The 14,648-nt window shown below is 37.7% G+C and overlaps 1 protein-coding gene across 1 annotated transcript in view; it reads left to right on the top strand.

Moving 5' to 3' along the window:
- The window catches only part of ERP44 (endoplasmic reticulum protein 44), an 88,397-nt gene that overhangs the window by 59,441 nt on the left and 14,308 nt on the right, over positions 1-14,648 (top strand). The window contains exons 6-10 of the mRNA XM_065879107.1: positions 667-782; positions 3,716-3,773; positions 6,097-6,213; positions 9,913-10,024; positions 11,069-11,210. Of these exons, the coding sequence (XP_065735179.1) occupies positions 667-782; positions 3,716-3,773; positions 6,097-6,213; positions 9,913-10,024; positions 11,069-11,210 (545 nt within the window). The remainder of the gene's footprint in view (positions 1-666; positions 783-3,715; positions 3,774-6,096; positions 6,214-9,912; positions 10,025-11,068; positions 11,211-14,648) is intronic.

The raw sequence follows: 14,648 nt of genomic DNA, 5'->3' as shown, positions 1-14,648 counted from the left end.
ATCAAAGAATCTGGCATTTTCTTATAGTTCATCGTAGTGGATTTATATATATATATATATACATATATATATATACACACACACATACTTAACAAGTTGAATTTTTCTTGAATTAATTCTCAAGGGAAATGCTAATATTTTACTGAACCTTTGGATAAAATGTATATAGCAATACAGTAAAGTTGTACTAATTTGAATTAATTGAGGGTAAAGGGTAGCCTGAATTATGAAGAAATAGAAGTTAATGTCAGGCATACACAAACAAAGTTTCCATAGTTTGCTTAGTGGAGACCCTTATGTAGAAGCGTGAGAGACCCACGGTGGAGTCTCTACCAATAGTCACACATTACGAATTGATGTATTATTTTAACGCATCTTAGAATCAGTCATCTTATTTAGGAAGGACTGTCACTGATTAAACAGTTATGTATTTCTTGAAATTTTAAAATAAAATGTTGGAAGGAAATTATTATATTAGATGATAGTTAAGACTGTTTTCAACCTAATGTAATCTTTAATAGTTTTGGACTAGGTGTTAAAAGCCAATTATGCATTTATAGTCACACTTCATTTGGAGATAATTGAACAGCAGCTGGGTAAATGCAATAACATTATTCTTAAAGAACTATATATGTTTATAAAGTAATTACATACTTTATTTTACAGCGCAGCAAAAGAAATATCATTGGATATTTTGAGCAGAAGGATTCAGAAAACTATAGAGTTTTTGAAAGAGTAGCAAATATTTTGCATGATGATTGTGCCTTTCTAGCTGCATTTGGGTAAGTAGCCTGAGAGTGTGTTAGTGGGTCGGGTCAGCTCAGCTGTCGTGTTAAATTCTTGTTGTGTGTGGTCGTTTTCTGAAGATGACCTCTCCAAAGATTATCTCAGTCCTCTTAAAGTCACCAACAAATTTTTACACCTATCTCTGACCTCTTTCTAAGAGTTTAAGTCTGTTAATTATTCTTTCTGTACTATATTCTATTTCAAAATGTGGGTAAGAGGAAAAGGTTGGACAGGTTAACTCTCATACTTTTGTTCAGCTCATTTACTAACACTATCCTGTGTCACAAAAAATGCTTATTAACCTGTGGGGTTTCCAAACTGAAACAACACAGTGTTTCTCATTAATGACCATGAACTTCATCATCTTTACTCATCTCTGGCTCTCCACCACCTTTTCTTCTGCCTTCCCTGTCTCAGAGGAACAATGCTCCTTTCCACGGCTAACCTCTTTACTTGTTTCCTTGTAATTGTCCCTTCAAAATCCTCTGGGGCTTTGATCCATCAGTTGTCCTTGCTTTCTCATGTTTTCAACCTGACCCTTTTCATGAACTCCTTTCCTTTTCTGAAAACATGATTCTCTTTCCTGATCTGTCCCTTCTATCTCTTGAGCTATAATCTCATCTCTTTCTTTTCATTCTCAGTTTTTTTCAGAGATTAGTTTTGCTTGGCTACCTTGAATTTCTCATATTTTAACCAGTTAAAATACCTTAACCTCCTGGAAGCTAACTTTTACCTCCATTACCCTAAAGAAACTTCTGTCTACACAGTCACGAAGTGACTTCTTAATGAACAAATCCAGTGGCCTTTTTTCAATCTTAATCCTCTTCAATATCTCTGAAGGATGTGACCCTCAACTACCCTGTCCTTTTTCTTTTTTTTTTTTTTTTTGCGGTACGCGGGCCTCTCACTGTTGTGGCCTTTCCTGCCGCAGAGCACAGGCTCCAGACGTGCAGGCTGAGTGGCCATGGCTCACGGACCCAGCTGCTCCATGGCACGTGGGATCCTCCCGGACCGGGGCACGAACCCGCGTCCCCTGCACCGGCAGGCAGATTCAACCACTGTGCCACTAGGGAAGCCCCTGCCCTGTCCTTTTTCTGCTGTGTCTACACTTTATGTTGAACTCCCTGGTTTGATCCTTACCTTTCTGACTTCTCTGGCTTTATCTTGTTTTTTTTTTTTTCTTTCTCTTTCAAAATGGAATCATTCTTATGGTTCTGTGTTTGACTCTTTCTTCTCATTGGAGGTTATCTTCCCCCATCCTTTGATGTTATACAATATTATTTTTCTCTTTTCTTTGGCCTATAACTGGTAGACTCTATTGTGGTACCTATCTTGAGTAGAGCCCAGATTTCTGGCATAGTATGTCCTCTTCATTTTGTGACCTTTTTCCTTGTTTTAAATGCTTCTATAGGTTTTTTATGTGTGTTTTATTGTAAACATTATCAGTGTTTTTTGAAGATTGTTGTAGAGAGTAAATAACGAATGAACTTCTCCCCCATGCTTTTTGTAATACTGTTTCCAGCCATGCAGGCCCCTTGCTATTCCTCAAACACTGCAAGCACACTTCTGCAGCAGAGCCTTTGCCCTTACTGTCTCTATCCAGAGTACTTTGTCCAGATATCATCTCATCAGAAAGATCTCTCCTGATAGCTGTATATAAAATAGCACTATCATCATCCAACTTGTCATTCTTTATCCACTTATTTTTCTTCATAGCACCTTTTTTTGTTTGTTTTTAACCACCCAAGATAAAAATATCTAGTTGTTTTTCCCCACCAAAATGGAAGCTCCATGAGAGGATGTTGTCAGTTTTGTTCACTGCTGTGTACCAAGTGCCAAGAACATAGCTGGTACAAAGGAAGCACATAGCAAATAGTGAATGAATGAGTGCATGTTCTTCCTTTCTGTTCCAGTGTCATCAATCTAGCTTAGTACTGCTTGCCCCTGTCTCCTGACTACTGTAGTCAGAACCTGGAGATAAATCAGGGTTCAATTAATCCAAATATAATTTAGAGAGAGGAAAAAGTTACCCATTTTGACTTAGAATTTGTTGTAGAATTCACTCACCAAATATTTATTCACCCATTATGTGCCTGTACCAGGCATGGGAAATAGTAAACAAATAAACAAAAAATTAGTTATTTATGGAACTATATTCTAATGATGTGTAGGTTATTTCATTTCATCTATTTTTTTTTAGAAGTTTTGGTTTTAAAAATAAAAAAGAGAATTCATGGTTGAGTCTGACTTAACAAGCAGATAATATGTTTGTGTGACTGGTTTATGTGACTACGTCAATGACCTTGATCCTCAGTTAATGGGGTCAAAAACAGCTATTTAGTGCCAAAACTGCCAATCCACAGATAAAATACTGAGTCACAAAAACAGCTAACTAAAATTTCCCTTTAAAAAAATCTGCCTCATATTAAATTTTTCCTTTAAATGTATGCTTTTGTTGGTATTGCATAATCTTTATTTATTTATTTATTTATTTATGGCTGTGTTGGGTCTTCGTTGTGGTGCGCGGGCTTCTCATTGAGGTGGCTTCTCTTGTGGAGCACAGGCTCTAGGCGTGTGGGCTTCAGTAGTTGTGGAGCGTGGGCTCAGTAGTTGTGGCTCGTGGGCTCTAGAGCACAGGCTCAGTAGTTGTGGCGTACAGGCTTAGTTGCTCCGTGGCATGTGGGATCTTCCTGGACCAGGGCTCGAACCCGTGTCTCCTGCATTGTCCAGTGGATTCTTAACCATTGCGCCACCAAGGAAGCCCGGTATTGCATAATCTTATAAGTAGAAAAGAAGATGGACAAGTATATATTTCAAGTTGTTACAGTTCATATGTTGCAAAACAGCTTCATATGTTGCTATATAGCAGGTATATTGCTGCTATTAGTTTTCTCAAAAAATATTATTACTGCTTCTCTCTTTCCATTAGAGCTGTTTCAAAACCAGAAAGATACAGTGGAGACAACATAATCTACAAACCACCAGGGGTAAGTTGCTATTTCTTAATGTATAATTTTTAATATAATTGAAATACATATATAGTATAATCTGTAGTTTTGTACATGTTAATGTTCACAGAATCATAAAGTTTTAATATACAAAGGAACCTTAAGGCAACATTTTGTGCCTAGGACACAAGCCTAAAGTCACTCGGGCATTTAGTGGCAGAGCTGGGACTAGAGATCCCCTGATCCCCAGGCCTTTTTCACCTCTCTTTTGCCTTTGGCTTGGGACTCAAATTTAAAAAAAGGCTTCAGTGGTCTGTGATCATCACTCCAACTTGAGTGAGACTAGCCAAGCTCCCAAATCTCCTGGGGTATAAGTTCACCTGGTACTTGCCAGATACTAAGGAGTGCTAAGTTGTTTAGAAGTATCTGTTTAGGCCCAGGTGATGGTAGCCACAAAAAAGACAGAAATCACAGTATTGTCACCCCAAATTGACGTAACTGTCTGTCATTGCAATTTTCACACACACACACACACCAATAGAAATCTATGGATTTTTTTTTAATTCATAGTTTTCACTTTAATTTTTTTTTTGTGGTGTTTTGACACACTGAAGTTGTTAACTTTTCTATAGTCATATGAATGAACTTTTTGCTTAGAAAGCTCATTTCCTATTTTGAATTCATATAGGTATTTGCCTGTATTCTCTGCAATTGTATTTCTTTAATAATAGCTTACATAGTGTGACCATCTCTGGGTTATCAGAATCTCTGTGTCTCTCAGTGTAGCTTTCTTGTTAAGAGCACAGGCTCTGGAATGAGACTGTTTTAATGTCAAATCTGCCACCTTCCTTACCACCTCACACTGGTCAGAATAGCCATCATTAAAAAGTCTGCAAGTAACAAATGCTGGAGAGGGTGTGGAGAAAAGAGAACCCTCCTACACTGTTGGTGGGAATGTAAATCGGTGCAGCCACTATGGAAAACAATACGGAGGTTCCTTAAAAAACAAAAACTAGAGTTGCCGTATGATCCAGCACTCCCACTCCTGGGCATATACCCAGACAAAACCATAATTCAAGAAGATACACACACCCCTGTGTTCATAGCAGCACTATTTACAATAGCCAAGATATGGAAACAACCTAAATGTCCATCAACAGATGAATAGATAAAGATGTGGTACATATATACAATGGAATATTACTCAGCCATTAAAAAGAATAAAATAATGGCATTTGTAGCAACATGGATGGACCTAGAGATTATCATACTAAGGGAAGTTAAGTCAGAAAGAGAAGGACAAATATCATATCACTTATATGTGGAATCTAACATACAGTACAAATCAACATATCTACAAACAGACACATAGACATAGAGAACAGACTTGTGGTTGCCAAGGGGGAGAGTGGGTAGGGGAGGGAAGGAATGGGAGTTTTGGATTAGCAGAGGCAAACTATTACTGTATATAGGATGGATAAACAAGGTCCTACTGTATAGCACAGGGAACTATATTCAATATCCATAATGGAAAAGAATATGAAAAAGAATATATATACATTCTTATACATATATATGTATAACTGAGTCACTTTGCTCTATAGAAAAAATTAACACAACATTGTAAATCAATTATATTTCAATAAAATAAAAAAAAGAATCTGCTACCTTCCTAGGCGTATAACTCTGGGAAAGTTTATTAGCTTCTCTGAGCTTTAGTTTGTTCATTAGTAAAAACAGCCATGATAATACTGGTACCTGCTTTATGGGGATGTTTTGAGGATTAATTGAGTCAGCACATACAAGGTGTTTACAGTGGTAAAACAGTGCTTGGTCACAGTAAGTTGGCTTAGGTAATGTTAGCTATTTACCATCATTTTAGGCACTTCATAGATACAATTTTGAGTGAATGTGGAAACAGATACTGCAGTTAATTAATTTTAGAGATAGCCATGCCTTAGATTTATATAGTATCATGTATTTTTCAAGGCTTTTTCACTGGAAGTCTCCAAATTTTCTTGTAACATTTTTGAAGGGAGAGATAGCTAAATTAAATCATTAGGATAATTCTTCTTTTCACAATGTCTGCCTGCTATTGATGAAGATACTGGTAAACATTTAATTGACGCAAATCCAAGGGAAAGCAGAAGGCTTATACATCACAGGTTGGATAATCAGGTCCCCGATAATCACAGAGTTATCAGCTTATTACCATCTATAGCCCTCTTTCTCAGAAGTTCCATGTTTTTTGTTTCTTTTGTATCCTGTATAGATTTTTCTGGGTTCACAGATGGCTTTAATAATGCATTTTTGCTAGCGCAGGTTAGATTTGTTTAATTTTTTTTCTTTGTTTTTATAACAGCATTCTGCTCCAGATATGGTGTACTTGGGATCTATGACAAATTTTGATGGGACTTACAATTGGATTCAAGATAAATGTGTTCCTCTTGTCCGAGAAATAACATTTGAAAATGGAGAGGTACGGACTTTCTAATGTGTGTTGTTAGTTTTAATTAAGATTTCCGAAAGAGCAAGCTTCCTCCACCCATCTTACTATTTTACCACAGAACTTATCAGTTATAAAAATCATACAGTGAACATAAGTACATATAGCTATTTCCATAATACAGGCCAGTGGTTCTCCACCTCTGCTATCCCAGAACCCCACTGTTGTATTTCCTGCAATAGCAGTGGTTCATGACAGCCTTGAAAATGAGTTTGAAAGTGCCTCTCAGGTGATTCTGATCCCACCCTTGGTTGAAGATCCTTGTTTAAGGGGATTGCTTTAGAAGCAATGCTCTGCAGATTTTAGTTACAATTAATTACATACAGTGAATAATCATTTGGTATAAAAAAGTTTTTCTGATTCCTGTCTATCCTAAAAGAATGAAATTGTGTTCTTTTTCCATCGTAAATAATGAAGGCAATTATCAGTTGTCATGTAACTGTCCTCAGTGATCCCATGCGGCTGAAAAAAGGCCCATCCCAAACTCTGAACAACTCCCACAAAAACAAAACACAAAAACCTAAGAAGTTGGAGGAGCAAGTACAAAGAGCTGTGTCTGTGAGGTGCATCTCTCTGTTCTTTACTGTATTTGAAACATATCTTTCATTTCATTTTGTTCCTTCATTTTCAAAACCCTCAGTCTAAGAATGTAATTTTTGAAAAGCATTAAAAAAAAGTTTAAAAAAAACCTTTCTATATGCATACTTACTTCAAAGAATTATAAGTGCATAGCTCAGGTATTGAATACACAACTCAAGAAATTATCACAGAGTAAACACACCCATATAAGCCCCACCAAGTCAGAGGCTGGCAATTCTGTAAAAAGTCAGACAGTAAATATTTTAGGCTTTGCAGTTCATATAGTCTCTGTTGCAACTACTCAACTTGGCAGTTGTGGCACAAAAGCAGCCCTAGATAGTACATAAATAAGTATGGTTGTGTTCCAGTAAAGCCTGCTTCCACGCTTATTGTCTTAGTTTCTATCAAATGAACATCCCTTCTACTTTTCTCAGTTCTCAGGGTTTCAGGTATGTTTAGCTGAATTAACTTACATTTTTATTGTATCATCTAGTCCTTAGAGGCTTGGAAAGATCTAGTAACCTGTCACGATTATTCACCTGCTTTGACAGTTCTTACAGGGATACTTTCAAAACAGAATTGAAAGTTATGGATCTGGAAAATCTTAAACAATTAAACAGGGTCTGTCCGTCCTCCCCCAGCCCTACCTCCTGCGCTACGGTAGTTGGCACCTTTATATAATTTTTAGATTTATTACATGTTCTAACCAACTACCCATAAATCCTTTAAACTATGGGGAAAGATTTGTTAACCTCTGAATCTGGTTGTCTTGCTCTCCCTCTCCTGAATCCTTTAATACCTGCTGGGTAAAGAATATGTTGGTATGGATGTGGACATGGGTACACTTGGAAACTCTAGCAGCATAAACTACCAGCTACTATGTTAATGTATGTACTGATAGATTAGTTTAGCAAACTAATTCACATAGTTTCGAATTATTAATCTATTACTTGTCTCTTAACAGCTGTTATTTCATCCATATTTGTGTTTTTTGTTTAAACAAAAAATTTTTTCTTTACTTACAAAATTAGTAATTTTGTTTATTACTAATAAAGTAATATATTTGTTTCTACTTTAAACTTCTTAGCTCTTAAATTTTCTAAAAGGTAACTGCTGAGTCTTCTTTCCCAATTAGTATTTATTCAGCAACATTTGTGTCTTCATTTATTCAGTCATAGGTTGATTCCATATTGTGTACAAAAATCTGTGAGCAAAGGAGAAGTGAAATAAGATTCTCTGTCTTTAAGGGGTTTTCAATCCAGTAGTTCACATGTACAGACAATATAAAGACATGCCCCATGCCACATGCCACATGCCACATGAGGGGCACTGAGAAAATGTTCTGAGAGTTCAGAGGAGAGAACTCAGTTCTACCTTTGGCAGAAATGGGATAGAATCAGGAATGGCTTTCTAAAAGAGGCATTTCAGTCCTGAAAAGGGATAAAAGAGAAAGAGAAGTACTAATGGAAATAGGGAATTAAGAGGAGGGGACAGTGCATTTATGTTGAGCATTGAAGGTACTGGAACTGGACTTGGAGATAAGGGACCAATTTGAGTTGGTGACTGAGATTGTTGACCTAGTTGAAGTTGCCAGGCTAGAGCAGAGAAGTCCAAAGACAGAACCATGGAAGAGTAGTTGCAATTAATGTGTTGGGAAAGAAAAAATGTGAGCACAAGAGATTAAAAAGTGAGGAAGAAGAAATTCTAAATCAGTTTGCTAAAACATCATTGTGATGCCAGGAGCTGGGGGTAAGAGAGATGGGAAGTGACTGCTAATGACTCTGGATTTCTTTTAGGAGTGATGAAATGTTCTGGAATTAGATAGTGTTGATGCTTGCAACCTTGTGAATATAATAAAACCCACCAAATTGTACACTTCAAAATGCTGCATTTTATGGTATTTGAATTACAGTCATCTCTTGCTTTCTGCCGGGAATTGATTCCCAGACCACCACGGATATCAAAATCCTCGGATGCTCAAGTCCCTTACAGTTGGCCCTCCAGTATTTTTGGGTTCCACATCTATGGATTCAACCAAGTCGTGGATCCTGTGGATATGGAAGGCCGACTATATATCTCAATTAACAAAAAAAGGTGAACTTGATGAAAAGCTTAATCATTTATCCTATGTGTGAGTGGAACAGTCTTAAACATGGAGACAGGAACCAGAAGAAAACTCTTATCCTATAAAATAGTTTCCAGTTTCAGTTTTTTTAGGGTAAGGACATGTGTGCTTTCTCCTGAGGCAGTTCCTAAGTTATAGAGAGATAAGCAAAAGAATTGTTAATGGAAATGATTTTATTATGGGGCCCTTTCTGGACTTTTTTTATGAGTCAGAACTTAGCATTTGTCAGAGAGAATAAATGATCAAAATATGCTGTCTACTTATCACATTTCTCTTGTATTTTCCAATAACAATAATAAAAATTTTTTAAGTAACAAAAATTTCAAGATGTTTTTGTGTATGTATACATACAAGGTATATAAACATACACATATATAGTGGCAAGTATTTGTTAATAATGTTGATAAATTGTGTATTGGTTGAAAACTGGCTATGTTATGGGGTTTTTGTCTTTTGTTCTGAATCACACTTTTCAGCTTTTGGTAGGTCTCATGTAAGTGGAGTGGGTTTTGCAATAAACCTTAGAATAAGCATAAGTTTGCAAATCAGATTTATTTATTGCTGGTACACTCAGTTTTTCAGTGTTATCCGTGAAGACTGTTTATCCCCTCGTAAAATCAACATCTTGAAAAAGAATCAGCATAGTTCCTCCTTTGGTCAACTCATGTTTTAAATGTCATGGCTTCATCCAATACTAGCTAACAGGTCAGCCTAGTGGTTACTTTAAGGCAGGTCAGCATCTACAGTACAGCAGGACATGTGAGTCCTCTGAGTGCTTGGATACTTAAGGTGGAGGGCATGTGTTCCTTCTTCCATTAAGGCATTTATTTACACCATTGGATCTCTTTCCTGGGATGTTGCAGCTGTTGCATGTTATGTGGGCTGGGTTTAAAATTGTTCCTACCTAGAAAATAGCTAGAGCTGAATGGAGAGGCCTGATAATTCTCACTGAATACTTCTCTATACAGGAATTGACAGAAGAAGGACTGCCTTTTCTCATACTCTTCCACATGAAAGAAGATACAGAGAGTTTAGAAATATTCCAGAATGAAGTAGCCCGACAATTAATAAGTGAAAAAGGTAGACAGATTAAGGTGTTTGTTTATATCCTTCCTTTCTCTATTTTTGTACCTTCTCCCTTTTCCATTACGTTAATACTCACATAAACATATTTGGGTTAAAAACTTAACAAATTATTTTAACTCTACTCAACTCCTGAATTTACATTGAAAACATGGGGATGGGAGGTGTCAGTAGAGATAATATGAAGCAATAGCTTTAAAAAAAAAAAAACAAACCCTGACTCTTTTAGCTCTCTAAAATCAAACAGCATGAAAAGTGGGGTCATGGGTAGACAGTGTTAGTTTTAGGCACTTTCTTCCAGCACCTTGATACTTCTCTGGTCCTTTTCTAATAGTCCCAGAAATACTGCGGAGAGAACTTACACAGTCAGATTAACATTTACTGTATTTCCAAGTGAAAGAAAGTTGAGTAGTTCTCTGCAGACTTCTCCAAAGCATCAAAAAGGAATTTGAGGTATCACCAGCTTTCCCTCTGTAGTTAGAGAAGAAAGTCAAACAAAATAAACTGAAGGCTTTGTATAGAGCCATGCCCATATTAGTCACTGTAAATATTTTTGGGGTTGAATTGGATTAAAAATCAACCAGTAGGGACTGGAAGGGCATCCTTGATGAAATGAAGATGATCCTATGAGAACAGATCATATGTCAGTTTCTGGAACTTGTTCCCCAGACCTGGGTAATCTGCAGAGCAAATGATTACCCACTTAACGAAAATTTAAAAATTCACTATAGCATTTGAATTTGGGTTGAGTTCCTATAATTTTTAAGGAAATTATACTCTCTGCCCTAAGAATTAAGATCCTACCTTTTTAAAGTGTTGTAATATTTAGGCTTTAGTTTTTGTGGTCTACATTACTCTAAAGCATGTTGGGTTTTTTTAGTATGTCACTTTTTATGAACTTGCAAACTTATGAGAATACGCTGTGTGAGCGCTGACTGTTATGCTAGACAGAAATGTCTTAGCTGATTGCATGTCCTCTTCCTCTTTTGACCCTCAAAAGAATATTCTAATCTACCTCTCCAAATTCTATTTCTTTTAAAGGTACCATAAACTTTTTACATGCTGACTGTGACAAATTTAGACATCCTCTTCTGCATATACAGAAGACTCCAGCAGATTGCCCTGTAATAGCTATTGACAGCTTTAGGCATATGTATGTGTTTGGAGACTTCAGGGATGTATTGTAAGTATTCATTTTGGTTTTTTAAAATTACTGATATTATGTCTCAAAAATGAACTTAAAATAATTGTCTGAATATTTTAAATAACCCTATGTTGAAATACTTTGTTATTCAAAAGGAAGAGTTTTTTTTTCACTCCAGATTATAGTATAATTGACTGTGGGGAATTCCCTGATGGTCCAGCGGTTAGGACTTGGCGCTTTCACTGGTCGGGGAACTAAGATCCAGCAAGCTGAGCAGTGTGGTTAAAAAAAAAAAAAAAGAAAAGAAAATGTTAACTGACTATGAGAATTATGATATATCCCTATAGAAATGCCAGCATTAGATGATCCTAAATGCTTGGGAATTAATCTCTGAAAGAAAATTTTTGACCTATGAGAAATTCGTTTTGAATTGAGTTTGGTCTTTGTCAGCACATCGAGGAAAGTGGGTTAATCCTAGGTAGGTTAAAGGAAATGGGTAATATTGCTGCTTATTTGTGACTGTGTCTACCGAGAACATTAGTGGTGTTTAAGACCCAGCAGATGGCTGTGACAAGGCATTTGTAAGGGCATACAGCTAGGGACCTTTCCAAGAACGGATATGCTTCCTGACTCTATTCTCACCTTTCCACAGTATTAATAAACATATAAACCTTGTAACTACCACAGATATTAAATTTTTATCAGCTTTCTGAGATGTTAAATACAGTGATTAAAAATGGAAATGTTTCTTCATATACAAAAAATTTAAGCAATACAGGTATTAATTCAAACTAGACCTTTTCTTTTCAAAATTCATTTAAATAACCTCTTTTTTAATGTCCAAAGATTAAATTTCACAGTTAGAGGGTGATTTGAAGTCCTATTGCAGGATGAATTACCTCACTCATTTCTAAATATTTTAATAGAGATGTGGTTTTTGATAGAAGATTCTCAGTCCTCATATAGAGGAGGCCTACATTTGAGTCCTACCTCGGTCAAATCACTTAACTTCTCTGTTCTTGTTTCTTTACACTTAAAATATGGTTGGTGGTCCAGCCTCCCTAATGGGATTGTTACAGAAATTAACAAGATGATGGCTGTGTTATGAACCTTAAAGTACTTACAGATACTGTTTTTATTTTACCTGTACTCAAAAGAATACCACTTAGCATATTAACTCATTGAAAATTTATCCGGGTCTTCTATACGACAGTGGTATAACATAAACCAAGTCATATAAAAACTAATGGTTTAGGGCTTCCCTGGTGGTGCAGTGGTTGGGAGTCCGCCTGCCGATGCAGGGGACACGGGTTCGTGCCCTGGTCCGGGAGGATCCCGCGTGCCGCGAAGCGGCTGGGCCCGTGAGCCATGGCCGCTGAGCCTGCACGTCCAGCGCCTGTGCTCTGCGGCGGGAGGGGCCGCGACAGTGAGAGGCCTGCGTACCGCAAAAAAAACACAAAGAACAAAAAAACCCCAACGGTTTAAAGTTTACTAAGACTGGATCCCTGCCCTCAAAGAACTCACAACCAGGTAGAAAAAGAAGACAAACTGGGTAACAGGCAGTTGTTTTATAATGTGATAAGTGCTCTGACAGAGTTCAGCAGAAGGGGCACCTGATTCAAGATTTCTGGAGACGTTAATGCCTAAGGTAGGACCTAAAGTTCTCTAGAAGTTTTTCATGGAAGTGAGAAGGAGACAGGGCTTGGAGAAAGGTGATGTTGGTAGAAACAAGTACAGAGTCTCTTGGCTGAATATGAGTGAACAGCAGGGGTGTCGCTGAGGGATGCGGTCAAGAGAAGTAAATAGGAGCTTGTTCATGAAAGCCCCTACATGCTGTGTTAAGGAAGTTTGATCCTGAAAACTATGAAGAGCCAATGAAGGATTTTAATCAGGGGATTGTTTTTTTAAAGATCACTCTGAATGCAAACTGGAGGATAGATTAGAGGGAGTCAAAATAGGATCTAGGAGGCTGTTCAGTAATCCAGGCAAGAGTTGATGATAGATACTTAAATGAATGAATTTCCAAAATTCTGGCAGTAGCACTAAGTAAAGCTAGAGAGAAGCAGGATTCTTGAGACTTTTTTTTAGGTGGAATAGGAGGACTTGTGGGGGAGGGGCGAGGCTAGCCCTGATGGCCAGGACTCTGATTTGGACAACTAACTGGGTTGTGATGCCACTAACTGAGCTGGGAACTTAGTGGAGGAGCAGCCTTGTGGTAAAGATGACGAGTTCCCTTTCTTGGCATATTGAATTTGAGGTGCTTGTGGGCTACAAAGGAGAAGAGTGTCCAGAACGGAGTTTATATGGCTCTGGGATTCAACAGTGAGATAAGGGCTGGGTCTTGAACACATGGGGATGTAGTTGAAGTTACTGAAACAGATGAGATGACCTAGAACAGGGTTGAAAATGGAACCCTGATGAATACCAACATTTAAGGAGAGGATAGAAGAAGGAACATGTGCAGAAGACCGAAGAGGGGGAGGAATCAAAGAAGTGAAAGAAAAAACAGAAAAGAGTAATATGGTAATTGCGGGAGGAGCACTTCTAGCAGGAAGGAATGCTCAACCAGAAGATAAGGATGGAGCATCTGTTAGATTTGACCCTCAAAAGGCTGTATTGCAATGAATTGAAGAGTGTTTGGTAAGGAAATGAAGATTTGACATGAAGATTCTTGCAAGAAGCTAGCCTCTAAAGGGAAAGAAAAATAGGGAGATAGCTCCAGAGAGACACAGGGTGAAGTAAAGTTTTAGCTTTTCTTCCCCCCCCCCCCCCCCCGGTTAGGGTAACAAGAAACTAAATATGATTAAATGCTTGTGGGACAGAATCAAATGGATTTATTGAAGACATAGGGAAAAGAGGGGCTCACTGATAAAGCAAAGTCGTAAGGAGCACAGAGGGAATGAGGGGCAAAGGAAAGGAAATAACCTACCCTCCCTAGTGAGAAAGAGAAGGAAGGGTGCAGCATTTCTTTGGGTTTTTTGGGGATTATGGTGTTAGTGACAGCAGCAGAAAACTGCTGAGGATCCTGTCTGATTCTTGTTTTTAACTATGGCTAAGGAAGCAAGATCATTTGCTGAGTGAGGAGCTGGGGGATAGTTTGAGAGGGCAGGACTGTGCTGGATTTAAAAAGGAAGAGTAGTTGTTCCCAGAAATCCACCATAAAGATCCAGATCTCCCTAAAATCCGGCATTTATTTGGATAAAAATTGGAACTCATACAGTCCGCTTAGCAACTGTGTGAGTGTTGACTGTTGTGCTAGACAGAAATGTCTTAGCTGATTGCATGTTCTTTTCCTCTTACTTCATTGGCTTGCCTCCAGAGGCTGCAAGCTCAAGATAAAAGAACAAACTTTTTAGGAGAGGGGGCAGCTGTTCTAGTGGTTGAGTTCGCTGCAGGAACTTCCAGGCAGTGACTGTGCTTGGCATTAAAATGCTGCCCAATTCATGGGTCATTTGCATGAAGTCTTATCAGGCCATT

The sequence above is a fragment of the Phocoena phocoena genome, chromosome 6 (genome assembly GCF_963924675.1).
Source record: "Phocoena phocoena chromosome 6, mPhoPho1.1, whole genome shotgun sequence".
NCBI classification, from domain to species: Eukaryota; Metazoa; Chordata; class Mammalia; order Artiodactyla; family Phocoenidae; genus Phocoena; species Phocoena phocoena.
The sequence above is the reverse complement of the archived record's forward strand: the minus strand, read 5'-3'. Positions and strand labels throughout refer to the sequence as shown.